Source organism: Gobius niger, assembly GCF_951799975.1.
Source record: "Gobius niger genome assembly, chromosome: 15".
NCBI lineage: Eukaryota > Metazoa > Chordata > Actinopteri > Gobiiformes > Gobiidae > Gobius > Gobius niger.
Genome location: NC_136866.1, coordinates 18,560,438 through 18,583,143, shown reverse-complemented (window position 1 = coordinate 18,583,143; position 22,706 = coordinate 18,560,438). Strand labels below are relative to the sequence as shown.

Genomic DNA, 22,706 nt, shown 5'->3' with positions numbered 1-22,706 from the left:
TTAAATTCTGCAAACTGAGGTTGACTGAGGCCTAAATTGGACAACTAAACACATACTTTGCTTTGCCATGGTTTGGCTGCACAATACTAAACAAATATTTTTCATAGCCCGCCCAGTACTGAGAGTACGGCGGCCCATTGAAGCGTGTTATTGCATGTGCTCACCTGGAGGCTCCCGGGGTGAAATGTGTGGAGCTCTTTGTCCCATTCATTTGCTTTGTTTAGTGTGTAGCACTAGTGTACACAAAGTGCTGCAGCAATTACACTGGACTGCTCTCTGCAAATAAACGCAGAAGATTATGAGCTACTTAGTCAGATGGGAGAAATCGGAAATGCTTTGTCTTTTATGTTTGTCGGTATAATTGGTCATATTTATATCAGTGAAGTGATTGATCGGTTGTACAAAATTGAAAAGTAAGTGCTTAAAGTGCATATGACAGGTTTTAATATACGCGTTAATCCGAGGGTTACAACCAGATAGGTTGCAACAAAAAAACAAGATGTAAAATGGATAAATAAGTTAAAAGGAGTCTAAAAGGTTCATTTAACAAAGGGTAACAAATATAACCAAACTAAGATTAACTACAAGTACATACAAATGTACAAGTTTACATAAGTTAACTAAGCCTAAGGAGACCAACATTAGCCACACAAACAAAACTTAGTAGAAAAAGGAGGGAGACTGGAGGCCTGGGCCGTGACACCTAGTTTTATGAATTTTATGGGGAAAAAAAAGTTTGAGTCCTCTAACATCACTGATATAGGACGTATGTTATAGGCCAATAATGGTCAATAATTAACATAGCAAGAAAAGACAACTATTTTGAAAAACTTTTCTTTTCTTTTTTTTTTCAAAATCAGAAAAATTCTGTGAATGATCTTCCTACTCTCATGTAAAACACTGCCTTTTGATGCTTACTTCCAACGCTGAGCTGTTTTGAAAATGACAGTTTATCCCCTACATTCATGATTTCAAACAATATATTGATCATCAGGTCTGTTGGGATCTGGTGGTTGCTATGTGTGCAAGACTTTATAGCCAACATTTATAACCATAAGAGCTGTAGACTGCTCCACCAGGTCAAGACACTGAATGCTACAGCCTGGACACTGGCCAATGAATCACAGGGCTTTCTCCACTCCACTACACCGACAGCTATTTATTCAAACTATTATTCACCCGGGGCAATTTGTCATTCCACCTGTACGTGCATAACTTAAGACTGGGAAAGCCAGAGTACAGCTGTAGTTTCTATAGTTGCACAATTGGACAAGCAATTATGTTCAAGAGGTACACAAAAAACTAATGGCTCAAATTTGTCTCTGTGTTATAGCCTTGTTTTCCAAGAACAGTGGGCGAAAGCGCCATGAGAGTAAATTGCCTGTAATGAAAATAGTCTTACAACAACAATATAGCTGCAATTGTATCGTTAGGAGATTCAGTAGTGAAAAGTTGTCATTTTGATGTGCCCATAGACAAGACAAACAAACTATTAAGTGGATTCAAAAATAAAGTATAGCCTCTTACCTCGAGTAGTTAAACCAGGTGCAATGGAATATGTGTGGACACCATTTGCATTAGTACTGTATTTAATATGCTGTATCTATAAACGAAATGTATTTTCTCAAACACACAGATCTTTATTTGAATGCTTTTATTTGTAAGGACTTCTGACTCACTGATGTAGTGAGTGGACCACATGGCCATGGAGTAAACAAAAAGACTGGACATTTTACAAATAATATGTAAAAAATGAGCTAGAAAGGTGGTTTGGTGGCATTAACAAAACAACTCATGGGGGTGTTATGCAAAATGTACTTTTTAGAGCTGTTGTACCATGTAACAATTGTATTCTCTCATTAAAAACATACATGGAAACTGCTGCTCAGCGAAGGGGAGCAAAAAGAGGCGATGTGGGAGGGCTTCAGGATCAGGAAGCGAAACTACTAGCTGTTTTAGTTCAATAATACAGTGTTTAACCACCAAAGGGAGTCATTTACCAAGTGTTTGCTCATGTCACAAGTAGCACGGGCAAAAAAGGATCAGCAGCAGAGTCATTTACACATTATTTCCTCTCGCTGCATTCTCTCATTCACATATCAGCTTTGGGGCTAAAAGAGTCATGAAAGTCATGCATACCATTTCAAGTGCTACATGCTCACAAATAGCTGTATGCAATTTTCCAGCTGGCACTCGCTATTTTGCACCTGTCTTGATAAATGTTTGAGATTATTATCAAACAACTACAAAAATGCTAGTAAAATATAAAAAGTATAGTATGGCACGAACAGATGCCCTATTGTTCTTAACATTATACTGGTGTATGAAAGACTTTTCTGTGAATCCATTCATGTGAACTCGATTGAGGGAGCAGACTTTTGAATCCCTCTTCGTTGCAAACCTGTACCAGCCCTTACCTCCTTTTCTATTTTCCAGGGCTGTCCTTCTACAGCCGCGTGGCAGAGAACTGTGAAGACGTGGCCCCGTTTAATGAGGTGAGTGTGACAAACGCGCCCCATTCGACAAGATAATGAACAATTAGTGCCTATCTCCGCAAGGCTTATTAGAAATGACACTGCTCCCTTCATAGGTAATCCCAAGCGTTTTGCGAATGTGGCAAGTATGCAGCTTTGGTCATTGGTTTCCTCGACGCATCCCGATTTTTAATGGAGCGGGGAACGTTTAGCCCATCTCTTTTCAGCCGGCTCAGTGAGCCGTTGTTGTGTAAAAGTGAAAGCGCTTTCCTATGTCCTAACTTCTCTCCTCCCTGCAGAGATATGGGGTCATGTAAGGATGTAGTCTTGCTCGGAGTCAGGAGTTTTGGAAATGGAGGTGAAGTCTAACAGCCGTTGAATTTGATTTCGCTCTGCTGCAGCTGACCTTGAGCGGTTGGGGGTGTCCAGTGCTGCAAGAATTGTCAGGCTTCCAAGGGTTTAACAAAATATAAAAGGTCTTGTGACAATTTCTCACTGAACAGTTTGGTGAAAGCTAAGCTTCTTTGTAAATATTTCATAAACATGACCATTTTGTGTTCCCGGCTTGGTGACTGAACTCTAGAGGTTCTAAGATTTCAAATGAGGAAAAAGAAACAATGTGTTTGTGTCCTCATCTGCAGCTTCAGGCAACACACTTTTAGTAGTTGTCCCTTTAAAACACAACCGACAAACATTACTTATAATACGCAACAACCATCGTTATGAGACTTTTTGGTGGGATTGGGGGGTGTATTGTTGTTCAGAATTAATTCAGTAATTAACTTAATCTCAACAGTGGATAATGCTACTCCATTGTTTTGGATCTCAAGAGAGGTAAAAGAAATTCTCAGAACAAGAAATAACTGTGGTGTATTCATTAATCTGCAGAGCTGCGGCTGCAAGGCGGGTCTATGCTTTTGGTTCTTAGTCATTTAAAGAGCTCCTATTTCACTATAGGGACCAGGCCACAACAGAAGGTGGCGATTAAAGAACTTATTAACAGTAATCGACGATGGCTTGGTTGAGTTCGAGAGTTCAGACAAACGGTGTTGATGAGCTTGGCTGGTATAAATAGGGCATCTGGGTAATGAAAGGCGTGGTTAAGTTGAAGACAGTCTGGCAGGGTAGGGTTGGTTGCACCGTGCTCCTGCTGCTGAATTAAATATTGACTTGATGTGTAAGAAACTCTTTGCTTTAACGTGCCTCTTATGGCTTATGTACTGAGGACTGAGCAGTCACGTGGCTATATCAGTGCTTTAAAAGGCTCTCTGCATCTGATCTCTTAGTCTCCGAACAGATCCCCTTTGTCGGACTATTCAGTGCTGCCGTGTCTGTATCTGACAGAGACAGACAGTCGCACTCAGATCTCTGTACTTCTCTGAAAGACTGTTGACTGGTGTTTAACAATCATAAGCTGCTTTTCCACATGCGGGCGCGTGTCAGCCGAATGGCTCTTTCACCCGCTTTGTCGAGCTTTTCCGTAACAAAGGCCAGGGCCAAACTGGTCTGACCAGGTATCGGTTTTGGGACCGACCTCTGGCCTCTGATTGGCAACGAGAGAGTGAACAGCCCTCACTATTGACACGCAGGTCAATAATATTTCGGATTTAGTATGTCACATCATACGGCTGTGCAATAAGAGGATTTTGAAGATATTAGCATTTACCTTTGTGTGCGCATCTTTGGCTGATGTTAGCATAACATTTGCATGTAGCTTACCTTCATATTTAGTGGTTTCTTTTATGTTTTAATACAGCTTGGACCCTCTGAATGATTCCATAAGTCCCACCATAAGGCAGCATTTGTTCTCATCGCGGCTCTAAAAACTTTTAATGACGATCTGTACAGCGTGCTCATCCCTGGGGGCGGGGCCACACCATATGTGTGGTGGAAACAGAAGTGTGTGCGGGGTAGAGTCGATACGTGCACGTAGATTGTAGCTTGCGTTATGTGGAACGACGGCTAAAGTGTGCTTACATTACTCAGAAGCCCGAACTACTGCTGTCGCTAACCCGCCGTAACAGGCTTAAGAAACTATATCTATGTCCTCCTCGTGTTGTATAGAAAAACTCCACTGCACTGTCTGAGCCACTTGAACTAGAAGTTTCAAGACAAGTATATTTGTTTGAAACTGCTCCCGTGGTGGCGTGCACACCAGACGTTCAGCTTTACTTGGCCATTCACAAGAATTACCGGCCATTCAAAAAAATGTCATGAATGTGGCTTTTTATCAATAACACTTGCACCTACATTTATTCATAGACAGTACACGAGTGCTTTAGTGGGTCCAAAAGTTATTTCTACTGAAAGAATGACCTGCGGCAGGTGTCACATGGATGTCATATCTGCACAATAACTCCGTCTGTCCTTATCCAGCTCTGTCAGCTGCACAGCGAGGGTTGGGGAATAGGATGCCCTCCCGCACCTGGGACTTTGGGTACAAAATTAGCAATTAAGTTTCTCACCTCTGAAATATTATCAAGGGACAACTCGACAGTGTTAAAGTCATCAAAATTCAGTCTCGAGCAAATCACCACGGACCCAGCTCTGCCACTCAAGAGCGGCTCCGACACCAGCAACTAAGCCGGGGTAACCTGCACAGACTGGCCGAGGAAAGCTCCTCTAAAGCCGACCACACTCCTGTGAAGAGCCGATGTGACATAGCTCGTCAGTCTGTCTAAGTGAACACACACGTTTAAAGAATACTCTACTGAATTTATTAGCTCTGGAGTTGTTAACACACTTGTATAGAAGTAAATGTACATGTAGTTCGCCATTCTATTGGCAAATGTAAAATGGGCTTAGATTGAAACTTTTTTTTATACAAATACTGAACCTTTTTAATATTTATGGCTGCGTCAAAAAACACTTTTTTATGTCAGTCACCGACTTTGGTGAAATTTGTATCTTTCTTTCCTGTCGGCCAATTTGGCCACATGCCAGTCAAAGCCATGTTCACGGGTCAAAACAAGCTGTGTGTCATTTTGCAGCACTAAGTTTACATTTAGGCTCAGTACCACCATGAAGCTTAATATTTAAAGAGACTAAATGCAACTTGGCCATTTTATGCTCGCTACTGTCACCTCAGGTCATAGGTGTAACTGCACCTTCTATTTAAACTCCGTATATAGTCCCTTTAATGCCTAAGATAGGCTGTTCATTACAAATATTGTTTTTTATTTTACATAAAAGTTAGTTAGTGTATGTGCTGAACTTAATTCGGAAGTAATTCATTCATTTGGAAAAAGCAATAAAAATAAATATTTTTTTGCTCTAAAAGTACAGATTAGAGTAAGGAATATCGCTAAATCCTGAACAACACCCATCCCTACAAGTATACTTAGTCTAGTTTGTGCTTGTGTTATGCCTAGCTCAAAAAAGGTTTTCCCTCAACCTTTTCATGCAAAGTTTTCTAGTCTTAAGTAAAATGACTAATAGAGTTGGACATCGAATGTTTAGCTGAATTACCGAGGAAATTTACCTCTTTAGCGGATCTATCAGATCTCGTTCACAGACTAAAGAGTTGGATTTATTCACCCACAAAACAAAGCTAAATTCTCCATAGACTGTGGTAATAAACAAATAATTAAGCCAGGGATGCTCAAAGTCATTTACACCTTACTATCAAACACATTAAACACTTCTGGACGTCACGGGAATCATGAATAAATTAACATTTACAGAAGTGACCCATTTATAAAGACCTGCAGCAGGGTAGACAGATGAGCCATGGATCTATATCGAGGCTACTCCTGCTAAACCACTGATCCATCCCAGTCTCACTTCGTATCATCCAATTACTGCAGCAATCAGGAAACAGAGCCAAAATGGTGCCCCCTCTCCTGTGACCTGCGTCCAGCCAAGTGTGTGTGCTAACAGCCGCCTTCTCCACTCCACTAACTTCACTTATTTCTGGACGTGTCGGGCATAGCTAGCAGCCCGTGTGACAAATCACTTCCCCAGCGGTAATTAAAGTAGACATGTAAGGATAGACACACATGTAGGGTATGAGGGTTTATTAATCAATTAATCTGTTTATTAATTAATTAATTAGTTGTAGATTAGCCTTAAAATTTAACGGGGCACCAGTTCGGAAAGCGAACAAAATAAAAGTAAGAATAGGAGGCTAAACTACAGATTTATCTGAAGGAAATGAGGTCTTGGACGTACACATGGACCCTTATTCTGGAATAATAAACACAGACATTACCAAAGCAAACTGTGGTTTATGGAGGTTTAATGATCAAAATCAATTAACAGACGGCATTAAATATTAAAGTGCAAACAGAATAACTTGGAACCCTAACAGGATGAATAATCAGATAAAATGTTCTAAAATTGTATCTGAAAGTCAGTAAGGTGGTTAGAGGTTATGTGAGTCTTATTGAGCCAGGTCTATGAGATACGCTTACGACCGTGAGAGAAAGGCTTTCCACTCCAACTGTGGTCCGGCTTCCAAAGTCCTGGTGACCGACGTCCTGTGGTTTCTCTCGGATGGCTATCTCAGCTGATGCAGGCGAGGCGGGGGGTCTCTCTCCAGCTCCTCGGGGCCTTGGGGTTTGGATTGACCAGCTAGACTCAAATTGGTTTCGCTGAAAGCTCAGCGATCAAAAATGTTGTTGTCTTGTAGGAAAAATGCAAATGTTCTTAAAAGAAGTAACAGATAGTTACAAATCACGTCAAACGACGGGCTCAAACTTAAAGTTCTTGTGGTCCATCTGAGACAAAGGAGAGGTCAGAGTTCAGCGGGGGATGTTAGCCATGTGCTCATCCTGCCGTCTCTTTCTCCTCCTCCTTCCAACTCAGAAGCGGTTTCAGAAAAGAAGAGCAAGGGTAAGGGAAGTTTCTGGCTATTTCTCCTTCCTTTATACCAAGGGGGCGGCCCCTTTTTCTCCGTGGATTCGACCAATCGATTCAGTCCGTAACTCGATACCCAAGTGGGAATGTCTTTGGGAGAGAATTCAAGAAATACATTTCTATTGCGATAAACACATTAACAACTTCACAACTTTCCAAACAACATTTCGACAGTATGTTTGTACATTGCGTCTTTGTTGACCTGGGGAAGAATTCATCATTAGAACAGATTGGTTGAGTTCATTCTCACTGTCCATGAATTAAAGAATTGGATTATTACTCAAATCAGAAGTTTGAGATTCAGTCTTTAGTCCAATTCGAAGGTCAATACAGAGTTCTCATTTCTGGTTGTGAGGGTTAGGATAGATCGTCACAGTCTTTTTCTCCTGAACTGTATTCGATCTTATCAGCCATTCACAAGACAGGAAGTGACGACATCCCAAAAGTCATAAAATGGCCTAGGAGTTTTGGAGTGGGGGTTGAGCTGCTCTCAGGAATGCGTTAACAATGGCGAAAGGCAATAGGCGAACCTTCACACGCTACAGTCCCCTCTTCGTGGCAGGCTCCACCCTACGGCGGAGGTTGGCACGCCATTTCCGTGATGTGATGGGATGGCCGTTGACTGAAGACGATGCCCGATGTTCATTGACACAGAGTCGGCTCAGGTGTTTGCTAACTGTGGCAATATTAGGCTAAATGTGTGTAGCAATAGGCAAGTGTGTTTACAGACTAGGTTTAGTCTTACGTGTTTGTTGCTGTGGCTACAATCTTAGCTAGAAGCTACATGTGTTGCATTGTGTGCAACTATGCACGACTTAAGTCCTAAGGGTTCAGGTTTGACACCTAAATTTGGAAAAGCGGTAGAAGCGCTAAATTTACTGAGGCGGTCCATTGGAAAACAAAGTCTCTAGAGTTGCTGATATCTAAGGCTGCGAGTTCACCAAGATTTTCTTTACAACAAAAGATTTTGCACCATGGATTGAAGAGTCTTAAGCAATACTTGAGCATTGACAACTGACTGCTGATTGAATGGTATTCTGTTGTTCAGAGTTTAACTGCAATCAAACTGAAAACAAAGCCTCAATGGTTATGACAGCATGCATAGAGGGTAGCAGAGGTTAGTGAAAAGTTTAAAGTAGCTCCCCCCTTTGGTTAGAGAAGGAATTGCTATTGAAAAACTTTAGTGATTGCTATTGACACTGAATAGACTGGCTAGTGTCTATTTACAAACAGGAGCTGTGTTTCCTGTTTATTTACAAGTGTGCATCTGGAGCACCAAGTTCATCTGTCCAGTGGACTAGATGTTTTGTTTCAGAGCTTGGAGGCAGTTGCGATAACTTACCTTGTTCCCTGATAACTTACCATGCCATACTGGTTTTGTAATGGCAGGTGTTAAGTGTCTCTGCTTTTGGAGATCGTTCTGTTTGTCTCCAAACATTTGGTTTGTGGGCTTTACCCATTTCTTCAGACCTGATGTCTGACATTGGCTGCAGGTTGACCTGTTGGCCTTTATCATATGCATTTGTACATGCATGTGGGCAGCAGGATTCCTTTTGCCTTATTTCTCGCATTGTCTGAGTGCCTTTGTGGGCCGACAGAGAGGATTTATGTGCTTGAGCCAGCGCTACCCCCCTGTGGTTCGGGTGCACCATGAGCATAAGAGAAGTGAGTGTGTCCGGGCCAGGCTGGATCCGTTGGCGGGACCAAAGGCCGAAAACATGAGGTAAGGATCGTTCACAAGCAGCGTCTGTGTTAGGGACGACATTGGAGAAAGCATCAGACCGAGGTGAGGCAAGGTCTGATAAGAATGAGCAGGGAAGCTCAGAAAGGGTGGAGGAGGGGGTTGAGGTGGCCAATGAGGCAGCGTGAGGGGCCACAATGGAAGATAGGGTGGGAAGGGTGGGAAAAGGCTGAACAGAACCTGGCTGGGTGAGCTGGGGTTGTAGGCTAGCCTTTACAGCGTTGTCATCAATGACTGCCTGCTTGGATAAGATCTTCAATGAACTTTGAAGTTCATTGTTTTGTCTGGGGTCACAAAGGTGACCTTGAGTCTTCTCTGGGTGCATTTGTGGACAGTTCAGCTCAGGTAGAACTGTGTCCTTGTACAAGAAGTTGGTTTGGGGTCTCCAGAGGCTGTTCTGAGACTGAGTTAGGTCAGAACCTGACTTCTTGTGTTTGTAGTCCTTATGTTTTGGGACAGGTGTATGTGTTAGAGTGGCACACTGAAAGATCTCACCATAGTTTCCTGGATGTGAGAAAGGCCAAGGTTTCAGCACCTGTGCATAAAGTATTGACTCTTTGAAATCAATAAGAGGCTCAAATCGGTTGAGGAGATCCTTTCCGATAAGGAGAGGCATCATATCAAGTGGAGACACAAAGAATGGATGGACCACTGTCGTCGGTCCAATTGTCAAGCGAATGTACGCCATTTCTGTGAATGCAGTTTGAATGTCTGCATATGGCTGGATTTCAAGGAAGCAAGAGTGAAGATTTATTTTTCTTCTTTTATGTTGTAGTGCTTCCTGAATTTCACTAAAAAGAGAGGTTGACATTATGCTGACGTCAGCACCTGTGTCAAGCATTGCTTCCTCTTGGAGAGCATTCTCAATAGTAGTTGGCATGTAAAATTTTCCAGCCGGACCTTTTTCAGTGAGATTACACAGAAAACGTTTGAGAGGTTGTTTAATTGACATTTTATCACAGCTCTGATGGATTAAAGAGGCTAATGAGGATAGCTCAGCTTTACCATCATTGTCTGGAGTTTGTTCAATAAAAGTGTCATTTTCATCACTGAAGTGAGTCAGATCAGTTGAGCTGTCAAGTTCACTGACTTGGTTTTGAAAGCCATGATTCTGATTTCTTTCATGTTCTCCTGACGAGAAGAATTGAGAATGTTTGTGTATTCGGAGATGCTTTGTGCTATCCCGATTTTCTCTGTTCTTACTGTGATGAGTGTAATGACCCCCCTGTTGGAGATGCTGTTTTGTTTGGCACTGTTTGCCATAGGCGGGGTTTTGCCTACACTCAAGTTCAGGGCTGGAGAGCAGCGTTTGCTTATGCTTCTCATTTGTCTGTTGACATTGGGCCGGTTTTACTTCACTTTTGCGTTTCTCTGCTGGAGAAGAACGCATGTTTGAACTGCTTGACTTGCAGTTTTGAGTTCTTATCTGTTGTGAGTTCTTTAACTCGAGATTAAGAACTGGGGAAGGTTCTGGATGTTTTATCATCGATTGTTTGTGTTTCATGAAAGCACGCATCGCTAGTTCACGAAGCTGGTAGCTCGTTTGAGTAGCGGGATCTGCGGTGATGCCAAGGTGATACTTTGTTGTGGGATGAAGATTTAGAACAAAAAGTGATTTAAAGTGGAGATTTTCCTCCATCTCAAGTTCATTCGAACTGAAGTAAGCATCACGCAGTCTGCAATAATAAACCTGTGGAGACTCTTGTCGAGTCTGCTTCACATTTAAGGCTGCAGTTAGGCCAGTAGTCAGGCAGTTTGAGAACTCTTTTGTGAGAGCTTGGCAAAGGCGACCATAGTCTGCCTTTGTGTGACGCGCCTGTCTATCAATGAAACTTCCCACATTTCTACTTGAAGTAAACCTGATTAGGTAAATTCTATCTTCTGTCGTAGAGTCTGGAAATCTACGCAGGTAAAAGTCAATGTCATTTAAGTAGGTGCTTGCGTCGTTAGCACCATCAGACTTGGGTTCAAAGCGAATGACATGTCGTGCAATTCTGTCAAGATCTTTGATTGGAACACGATATCCACGCTCAAGCTCACCAGTGGAGATCTTGGCGGGATCGTTTGTTTCCTGTGAAGCATAACATTGATCAGGTGGCTCAGAGATGAGCCTGTCCAACCGCTGCAGGTGCGGTGGCTTGGGGTTCAATGTTAAAGCAGGTGGGGGAGAAAAGTCCCTTAAGGACTTATTTGTTTTCTCCTGAAGTGTTCCCAGGGGATACACTTGAGATCTCACTCCTTGTTCAGGGGGATCTTCTTGCTCTCTTTTAAAGCTCTTTTCTTCCTCACTGATCGTGCGCCGTAGCGTCGTGTGATCTATTTTAATCTGAGCTGCTGTAAGCTGGCTCTGAATGTGAGTTAGTTTTGTTTTGTCCTTTTCTTGGTTTTCTTGGAGAATCAAAATTTCCGATTTTAAATCTCTTACCTCTAGGGTGGCTTTATTGAGCAGGCGCTCAGACCTGTTAAGGTTTTGAGTCGTCCTGTCTAGCTCAGCATGGGCTGTCACTAGCTCCACTTCTCGTTCCGAGAGGGTTCTGCTAGTTTTGTCAAGATCTGAATCTGCAAATTTCAGTTCTTGCTCTTGCTCGAAGAGTTTTTGTCCTACCTCTTGATGTTGGTTTTCTAGATGTTTAGTTTCTTTGTCACTCATAAGCTTTGCATTCTCTTCTTGGAGAGAGGCATTTTGTGATGCAAGTTCATCATTTTGTCTCCTTGTGTCTGTCAGTACTTCTTGTGTTTGTTTAAGTTGTAAATGCATTGCAACTGCCATTTTAGCTAACAATGTCAGGTTCTCCTCTTGTTTTCCTGTAAGTGATGTTATACTTACTAAAGATGTAATTATGGATTCAAGTTCAGAGGGATCTGTTCCCTGCATTTTGTCTACACAGTCAAGGACGTCTCCCTGGCCTGGTCTGTAGACAGCGAGGTTCTTTAGTTCTCTCGGAGGCATGTTGCTTTATCAAAAACTCAGACAACTTTAAAGTCTGACTTGACCTTCTGTGGGTCACAATGAAACAAACCAGTTTTAATTGTGCTTAACTAAAACCAGGGTTGATAGATGGAATGAAGCAAGACATGAAAGGGGAATGAGACAAAAATGAATGAGAAGAAAGGACATGGACATTTTGGAGAGTGATTATTGAATTAAAATCAAATTAATTAATTAAATTCAATATCAAAATTTGACTTAACTGATTGGTGACTGTCCAGCAGTCAGTCAGTTAAAATTGATTTCAAGAGGTGGATGAAAATTCACTAAGTTTTACTTAGAGAGGGTAAATTTGAATTGAGCCCTTTAGCTTAAAAATTGTAAAATTTTATGCGTTACAATTTGAGATTGCAATTTAAATTGCAAGGCTGAGCATTGGTCTAGATAAAGGCAAATAAGAGCTTGTAGTGTGGTCACAAAACAAGTCATTAAGTTAGACCCAATCAGAAAAGACCAGTTAAAGCCGAAGACAAGTGTTAGTCTTGAGAAGGAAGAACAGTACAGTAACTGTTAAAGATGGAAAAGGACAATGTTTTGGCTTTATTTTCAATAAAACAACAGTAAACTAAGGTACAACTGAATGTTTTTATAGTTTAAGTTTTATTGTCTAAGTTACTCAAGTAAAGCTTACTTACTTGGAAGAGAGCGTTGTGATCAAAGCTCACTTAAAATCACTTCTGCCTCTGTCTCCTCCTTCACGGTAGGGGGCAGAGATAGTGGCACAGCCTTCGGTAGGCGGGCTCTAAGGAAGTGATGTCATTAAGACCGGCCCACTCTGGGGGATGATTGACTCATTCTGGCGCCAAGGGCCAGGGGTGAAATATCTCCTTGACCAGAGCTGTAGGGAGGGGGGTCTTAGGGGTGTTATCTGAGCTCCTGCAGGGGAGGACAGTTTAACACCAGTGCAGTTTCAAGTTACAATTTCTGGAAAACTCGCAGACAAATTATATTACTTACTGCAAAATACAGGTAATTTTTAATACTGGAAAATTCGCAGCTATTAAAATTTGATTACCTTAAGGCCTTTGAGAATTGTGCTTTTGATAGCACAAGGAGAACATGCATGTTTGAAAGTCACATTTAAAATAATGTGCTGCGACCTGTAACGGTAGCATTGAGAGAGAGTTGCGCAGAGAGTTTTGTTTCCAATGGACACTTTTAAAAATGCATTTTTCTTTCTTTTTCAACAACTTTTTGATAAGATTGAACCTCAAAGTTTGCTTTGGAATGATCAGTGATCATTAATAACAGATAGAGTTTATGACGGCTCACACGGGGGCGCCAAAATATATGTAGGGTATGAGGGTTTATTAATCAATTAATCTGTTTATTAATTAATTAATTAGTTGTAGATTAGCCTTAAAATTTAACGGGGCACCAGTTCGGAAAGCGAACAAAATAAAAGTAAGAATAGGAGGCTAAACTACAGATTTATCTGAAGGAAATGAGGTCTTGGACGTACACATGGACCCTTATTCTGGAATAATAAACACAGACATTACCAAAGCAAACTGTGGTTTATGGAGGTTTAATGATCAAAATCAATTAACAGACGGCATTAAATATTAAAGTGCAAACAGAATAACTTGGAACCCTAACAGGATGAATAATCAGATAAAATGTTCTAAAATTGTATCTGAAAGTCAGTAAGGTGGTTAGAGGTTATGTGAGTCTTATTGAGCCAGGTCTATGAGATACGCTTACGACCGTGAGAGAAAGGCTTTCCACTCCAACTGTGGTCCGGCTTCCAAAGTCCTGGTGACCGACGTCCTGTGGTTTCTCTCGGATGGCTATCTCAGCTGATGCAGGCGAGGCGGGGGGTCTCTCTCCAGCTCCTCGGGGCCTTGGGGTTTGGATTGACCAGCTAGACTCAAATTGGTTTCGCTGAAAGCTCAGCGATCAAAAATGTTGTTGTCTTGTAGGAAAAATGCAAATGTTCTTAAAAGAAGTAACAGATAGTTACAAATCACGTCAAACGACGGGCTCAAACTTAAAGTTCTTGTGGTCCATCTGAGACAAAGGAGAGGTCAGAGTTCAGCGGGGGATGTTAGCCATGTGCTCATCCTGCCGTCTCTTTCTCCTCCTCCTTCCAACTCAGAAGCGGTTTCAGAAAAGAAGAGCAAGGGTAAGGGAAGTTTCTGGCTATTTCTCCTTCCTTTATACCAAGGGGGCGGCCCCTTTTTCTCCGTGGATTCGACCAATCGATTCAGTCCGTAACTCGATACCCAAGTGGGAATGTCTTTGGGAGAGAATTCAAGAAATACATTTCTATTGCGATAAACACATTAACAACTTCACAACTTTCCAAACAACATTTCGACAGTATGTTTGTACATTGCGTCTTTGTTGACCTGGGGAAGAATTCATCATTAGAACAGATTGGTTGAGTTCATTCTCACTGTCCATGAATTAAAGAATTGGATTATTACTCAAATCAGAAGTTTGAGATTCAGTCTTTAGTCCAATTCGAAGGTCAATACAGAGTTCTCATTTCTGGTTGTGAGGGTTAGGATAGATCGTCACAGTCTTTTTCTCCTGAACTGTATTCGATCTTATCAGCCATTCACAAGACAGGAAGTGACGACATCCCAAAAGTCATAAAATGGCCTAGGAGTTTTGGAGTGGGGGTTGAGCTGCTCTCAGGAATGCGTTAACAATGGCGAAAGGCAATAGGCGAACCTTCACACGCTACACACATTTACGGAGTTAGCAATCTAGAACTTTTTCAATATTGTGCCAAAGTGTACGCAGTATTTTCCTCAACGGTTTAAGAGTTTAGAAAAAAAGGAAAGCATAAAAACTCTCGCAATGGAGTGGTATCTTCTGGTTCATCTTGACATCCTTACCAGCTGCATCAGTATCTTTAGAATGAATGGCCCTTGAGTTTGTGCTGACTGTCCAAATGTCGACTAATGTTATTCCAGCAGCTACATCGTCACTTCAGGTTTGACAGTTACAAAACAATCAAAACCTAAAAGAGAACAGAGGCATGGAAGAAAATGACATTCTTTGGGCTTTGATGTTACAGTGCACCAGACAGCCTCACTTTAAAGCTTATACAAGAAATAACAATGTGCTGCTGGGGTTCCCGCGGTGAATTCTGCTCCCATTGTAGATGACAGGAGCGCTTGTTTTTATGAACCAATCAGGCACATGGCCAAATGACAGCGCACATTCCCAAGTCAGCTCAGTCAGAGAGAATACGGTGTTCATTAACTTTCATATGGGTAAATGCGGCAGCTTTTTTTACTTTTATTGCAAGAATATAGGAGTTAAACTGGGGATATAAGGATCTGTTATAGAGTTTTCTGCCAAGAACTCACAAAAACATACCTGAAATTCTATTTTTAGTCAAGCCAGTGCCATTTCCCCCCACATCGCTCACAGGCAATATGGGGCTTTTCATGTTTTTTTATGGTTTATGGATTTTTTTTTAAACCAACAAAAGGCAAGTTAAAAGTTATGGTGTAGCTGCTATTCCACAAAAGCATAATCTACATTTCCATAGACTGTATTTGGAATAACTTTTTGCAACTTCATGTTTTATTTCCGTTCTTTCCATCCATCCTCCCTTACAGTTCCTTAGAGGCACATTCAGCACATCGCCCATTCTTTTTATTCCGAAAACTGGGTCAACCAGTTTTATTTTACCAAAAATGTGCTGGTCTTTCCCACTGCCGGCATAATGAGCTTGCACTTTATCTGACTTAGATATCGCATTATTATTCAGCTGCATATTAGCGAAACTGTACTTGTGGTGAGACACAAGCGAGTCCGTATGTAATTTTTCATGACAAGCTGACCCCATGCACTGGACTAGCCCTGGCGTGTTCATTAGCTCCACTCAGCATCAATAAACCGCCGCGGCTTCCCCTGGGACGAATCTTGCTTCCGGATTGCGGTTTGCGCTTGTGCGTGAGGGGCGTTTGACTGGTGCCTTATCGCAGACCCTTTCATGTCGGAATACTAGGCCAATCCCTCATCACATCAAATGCTGACATCTCCATTCCACTGCGGGACATTTTGCACGGCTCGCCAACTTTCAGCCCAGCCCCCGGAGTTAGCAGTGTTAGCCTCCGAGTTGTGTGTTGTCCTGCTTTATGCACTCACCAGCTAGAGCGCCTTTGAACCCACATGCAGATACAAACGAGATGGAGGGAATTCTCTCTTCATTATTCATGCCATATGGGGAGCGGCAGCGCTAGCTTTTAGCAACAACACACTCGGGCTTTCCCCCTTGGCTGCATGGTTAGACAGAACTAGAGCAAAAGGAAAATATATATATCTGCAGGCTTGTTAGTGAGGACTGTGGGCAGTTGTTGATATAATCGGGCCATCAGTGATTCAAACATATCATGCCAGTGTATCCCTGCATAATGAGGTGCTGCTCAATGGGCATTTAGTGCTACATTTTCACATGAAGAGTCCCACTTCTAATGTTAATGGTTACATAATGAGCCCCATGACTTTATTCAACACTATTTTCTGAGGCTTTTAGCTCATTGTCCTCGAAAGATTGGTGCATGGGTAAGATATTATATCAAGTTATTTCGCATCATTCCATAGGGCCTCCATTTGATCAAACAACACTTGTGACCAAAGAAATAGGCTCAGTGTTTAGAGCATTTGTTCACAGATCCAGAGGTTTAGACACATCACCCACTTTGCACATGTACAGAGGTGTTGAGTGATTGATTTGTGATCTTCATTTGAGTCTTGGCTTACTGCAGCACCATCTACCCACATTGCCACAGTTTTGTCCTGCCAGTTTGCAGCTTTTGTCCCAAGACGGGCAAATGCTCGTTTGAGGATTAAATTCCTTTAAAACAAAATAAAACACACTCACTTAATATTTTTTAAAGCCACACCGCTTTAAATTTTACCCAATAAGTAAAATAAGTAAATTCAAGCATTTATTTCACAACAGATATTTTCATCTTTGAAAACTTCTTCATAAATGTACAAATGGTACAAACATGTGCTGGTGCTGTGAGTAGCTCCTCTCCTAAGACATGACAGTAACTGGAGGGGGACGTCTCCAGCTCGTCTCCATGGAGATGTGACTAAAGGCAAAGATGTGACTATAGGCAAAGATGTGACTAAAGGCAGCAGAATTTGAGATTTAAAAAGTATTGTCGGAGTTCATGCAAATTAGCCATGCATACTTCAGATTTGTATTAGCGAAAACAAACCTATGCAAAGCTGCCTCCATTTAGAGCATAGTGTTACAGTGAGAGAGAAAACTCCTTAATGAACTGTAGTTTGTAGTGTTTTATCAGCTGATGTTTTATCAGCTGCTGAATATTGTGGAACTAAAAAAAAAAGACACTATGTAGGCCTTACATGATACATTGTTCAAAAAAAGAAGGGGGGGGGGGGGGGGAATTGTACACAAATTAATTGGTGTTATACTGAGGATGGGAATGACAATTGGGAAGCAGCAAGCCTTTGTTACTTGCTTGTACGAGACATCGCTCATGAAAGGAGACCGAGGTTGTAGCTGTGCTTCATAGTTGTGCTTTGTTTCTGTTAATTATATGAACATTTCATACAATGTCTTGTAGTTTTGGTCTGTGTTAAAATTGCCACTTTGAAGTGTAACAGGTTCTTTTATGCCAATGAGGCAAATCAAAACATGATTGTATGATTGCTGAAGTTTTTACTATTGGACAAACATAAATCATACTCGGGTATGTTCTGTGTATGTGTACTTGTTGTTTTTGTAGGTTCCTTGTACTATGCACTTTGTAATATGTATCTTGTACTATCGTGATTTGAAGATTTTTATTGCAATAATTCAGAGGTGGGAGCTCATAAGCTTTTGCTTCGGCCCACTCCTTTTGAGCAGAACGTTTACTGCTCAGACAAACAAATAAACTAATAAAAAAGATGAATGAATCCATTATTTCAATAAGCTTCTGCAATGATGAAAGATCCATTTATTTATTTTTTTACCAAGACCATGTGTTGACAATAGGTGAGTGTGAACACTGCAGAAAGTCTCCTCTGGCACATCCCAAAGATTCTCAATGGGGTTAAGAAATTGAATCTGTGGCAGCCCATTGATCTCCCTGAACCACTCTTTCACATGGAGGGAAATTATAATTGACTGGAGTTTACGGATGGCTAAGGCCAGGCTAGTCAGGAGCTTAAAAATTTGAATAAAAATAACTTTTGTGACATTTCTTCATTATAATTGCTGCTTCACTGAAATAAAATTATAATTATGCAACTGATGAACTTCAAACGCATTATAACCAATCATATGCACTTTAACAGCTGTTTTTTATTGATGAATGATACCTCAAAAACAGGCCCTCCAAGCTGCTCTAAGCAATTCCGTTTTGCCGGTCTGGCACCAATGCATTACCAATGCACCACTAGATCCGCCACCATGTACTCGCAAACAGTAGAAGAAGACCGGCACCTCGCACCCATGCTCGCACCTGTTTATTAAAATAGATCCATGCCCTCACCTCACAACACACCCCCTCACACAAACACGTGAACAAGAGATTGCAAATGTTTGAAGCAGGAGACGCAGTTAGCATTGTGATAGAAGTTTACAAAAAGATTGTGAACTCACAAACATCTGACCGACCTGCTCTGATGCAGCTGAAATCCTTGTGAAATGTCCGTTTGTTTGATAATATATCTATAATATCTACAGGAGCTGTCAGGTCTTTTTCCTCCTTTTTTTCCTAAATATGAATCTCAAAATATTTACTTTGTACATATCTTATTTATGCCATAGACATATTATTAATAGACCGTCATTACTCACTCCTCCCCGTCTGACAAAATAACTACTTTCAAGGGGGAAATCATGGAGAATTTACAGACTCCTCCTGACGAAGCCTGTTCCACAAAAAGGGCATATGGGCGGGATCTTCACTGTAGACTCGGCCCTTGCGTGACGTGTAGTTCGGTCATAGCCACACAGCTCCAATGCTGACAGTCCGGCTCTCATTAGTATACGAGATTTCTAAAAAATTTCTTACGAAAACCAACCTGGTCCCTTTAATTGGGCCTAACCCAGCGTTATCACAAGAGCAATATCTAGCTGTAGAAAGTTTTAAAAATAATAGGCACCAGGCTTTACAGTTAACGTGTCTAAAGTCCAATGCTATGCAATGTAAAACTAGCTTGTTCTGCCGCCACTATATGGAGGTACTGCAGCAATGGCGGCTCCTAGCGTTGTTGTGGTGAATCTACAAGCAGATTTGATGGATTTATGTGGATGAATGTGTGTTTCACAAGAGATTAATGACATTTCCATAGCTCATTGAATGCAATCAGAGCAGAGTGTGGTCTCAACAGTGTGGGAGGGAGTGAGGGGCGTGGGCGACGGGGGAAAGCCAGGTGCTCCACCACCACCCCGCTGGTGGAGCTTTAAACCTAACATTGATGGGAACAGGACATCGCCAGCTCTTCCTGCTTTGATTTGACCACAGGCATGAGGTTTAAACATGTGGGGCCAGATCTTGTGGCGGCGCAGGGGGCGGCGCAGGCTCTTGGCGAATTATTTTCCGAGTGGCGGCGCTATATGTGCCATTCGCCTCCGCCACCTGTGAGGGGGCGTCACAAGAGGAGGTGACTGCACTGATGGAAACATGGCTGACATTCACTTCCTCGTTTACATTGCGCGTTCTTTCTTAAGCCTTAGGCTCTCACAGGTCAAACTAAAAACTTTATTTACCCCATCGTGAGCTAAACGATGTTCACGTCTCGAGAGAAAAAGAACTACAGCGTCCGCTGTGGCGCGGTTTGGCCCGGGCTTGGCGTGAACGCGAAGCAAAACAAAAGCACATGTTCACCCCACACTCCCACACAACCACTCTCCTGGACGCGGAGTCGATCTGGTTGGAGGAAAATGTGTGTCTCCACCCACTTAAATATGCTAAGTCTGGAGTGGCAAGATCACAAAGTGCGCTCCAGAGCGCAAAATGTCACGCTATCGTCTCCGTTTTGATGCACAAGATCGGGCCCTAGGTCTCCTTCCAAATGATTTATTTTAAGTTTGCTGTTTTCTGGAGCATATGACTTGAGATGTTTAGACTTCAGACTTAATTGTCCCCAGGGGGAAATTCTTTTTCACGTACACAGTGTATATTTGACAATAGGACAGACCGAACAACAGAGAACAAACTGTATGGGGTCCACTCAGCAGGGCCTGTTGTTGTCTTAGTGACAGGAAGCCAGTGCAGAGACTGGAGCACTGGACTAATATGGTCGTATTTCCTGGTTCTTGTCAGGACTCAAGCAGCAGCGTTCTGGATGTTCTGCAGCTCTGACAGTGAGCAGACGTTACAGTCGTCTAACCTGCTGGAGACAAATGCATGGATTAGTCTCTCTAGGTCTGGTTTTGACACCATTCATCTGATCTTAGCCATGATTTTCAGATGGTTAAAAGCTGCTGATGTTATTGTTCTGATGCTTTGATTTCTAACCTGATTTTGGGGTTTTAGACAGAGACTCAAGGTGACTGATAGCACTTTCTCTTTGTGTCTGTGTCTGTGTCTTGTTTACTCATGTAACTAAAATGAGTAAACAAGTCATACCTTGGCTTAAAAGTTAGATGACACTGCCTTTGCTTTTTATTGGCTTTGAAAGGAGAAAAACATGCAGCACTTCATTATTTTCCAATCGTAGGAGTTTCCAGAGAATGACCAGTAGCAAAGATTGCTGTGAAGTATAGCTCACTACCGCCGAGAATGGAGTGAATCCTTGTGTTGCAAATTTGCCATAGCTGCACGCGGGGTTGAATTCACTTTGCCGTCGTAAAACATCTTAACCACTGGAAATTGATCTAATTTATCAATAATAACGCTGCTGTCAATTCTTTTCGTTAGTCCGATACATCATTGATTCTCCTATAGATTCCAGATAAAACCGGAGAGGCGCCTGTAATTGCGACTGCTAAAAGTTATCTCTGTGTGTTACGACTTCTCTGTGTTTTGTGTGCAGCTGGGTTTTTGTTATGTTGACTTGTGATCTCAGCTGCCACTGTAAAGGACTCCCGTTTCGTTTTACTAGGCCAAACCTTAGTGGAGTTTATTTTACATGAGTTGTACGGCAGGCAGTTACAGCTGTACAACTCCACAAAGGTTTGATAAGCGTGTGTGTGGAAAAGAATGCATTTGTGGCACGTGTTAGGCATTGACATGACATCTTCTTGTTGCGGTTTTCAAAACATCTCATCTGGCTATCGCTCTGTGTCTCTCTCTCTCAGCCTGGTACTGCTTGAGGAGTGCACTGACTCACTGAGGGGAGAGAGAGGACTTTCTTGAGACAAAGCGGAGAACAGATGAAAGGGATGCTGGTGTTCATTATTTAACCATATTAGCATTGTGGTTTATTTGTGGTGTTGTTGTAATATGCTAACTACAGCCTGCAGGTTGGGATTTCTTAGCCACTTTAATATAAAGTCATTTTAAAAGGTCAGATGGGATCTTATAAGCCAATGGTTTCTAATATTATGCATTTTTGCACTCATTTGTCTTGCCTTGCTGATTTTGTTCTGTTCACTTCAGTGATTTGCCTTCTTGGACATACTTGCACATATATCTCTGAAAACTGCTTAAAACATACTATATCTTGCTTAGACAGTGGCAAGCAATGACGGGCATCGATGTCAAAATGGTCACAACAACAATCTATAATCTATCACTCCGTTGTAGTTTTGATCGATGTACTGCCCCCTCCAGGGTATTCTCTGTATTATCTTCTACCTCTAACATCACATTATGCTATTAAGACTTCAAATCAAGACTGGAGCATTTTACATTATGGTAGAAAGATTGAGTTTGCGTCCACTCCTCTTCCCCTTTTCCTTTATAATAAGGAAGTAGACAGGCTTTAATTGAGACAGCTGTGATACTTGAGAACTTACCAAGGAGTCAGTGAGGTTTTTAATCCAATATTGCTCCCACCTCTGAGTTCATGTCCTCCAGAGTCTTCCATCATTAACTCCGTGCATTAGCGTTGCCAGGTTGGGAGTTCACATTTCAGCCTGACCACTGGAGGCATTCAGAGGGAGAAGTGAAACTTCTGCAAACCCTGGTGAAGTATTTTGAAGATTCAGCAGTGCTTCTTGGAGGTGCGTCCCCACAGCTGCACACTGTTAATAAATGATGAGTTTAGCAGAATATTTAATGCCAGCTTTGAGATTTGGGAGCTGGCGATGTTGGTTGAGTGGGCTAGAATTGAGAATGTTCGGTGTCCCGGATCTTTTCTTTCATTATTTGTATTGATTTCTCTCGTGTTTCTTCCTATAGGACCACTTATGGTAGATATTGACCACTGTAGACCTGGAACAACCTCGGAAGAGCACAGTCACCATTGCTAAGTGCTATGATGAACGCATCAGTTTTTATTGACATTGCATGTGGTCAGTGGTGAAAAAGTCTCATTGATGGACTTCTGAGCGTGGTTATGTAAGAAGACAATTGAAAAGAGCTAACAGCCCCGAGGAGAATAACAAGACAGTTCATATCTATATCATAGTTGTGTGAGTGTGTGTCTATTGTGCCTTTCTAGATATACATTTGAGATATTATAAATGCTTTCAAAAGATCTCTGTACAACATAACGTAACAAAATAACATAGCTCTTATAGAGGACTTAAATGCCGGTGGGCTTACAT

At 41.8% G+C, this 22,706-nt stretch overlaps 1 protein-coding gene across 6 annotated transcripts in view; it reads left to right on the top strand.

The window, feature by feature from the left end:
- The window catches only part of otofa (otoferlin a), a 142,488-nt gene that overhangs the window by 6,787 nt on the left and 112,995 nt on the right, over positions 1–22,706 (top strand). For all 6 annotated transcript variants that reach the window (XM_079572625.1, XM_079572624.1, XM_079572623.1 and 3 more), the window contains exon 2: positions 2,437–2,495. In XM_079572625.1, the coding sequence (XP_079428751.1) occupies positions 2,437–2,495 (59 nt within the window). The remainder of the gene's footprint in view (positions 1–2,436; positions 2,496–22,706) is intronic.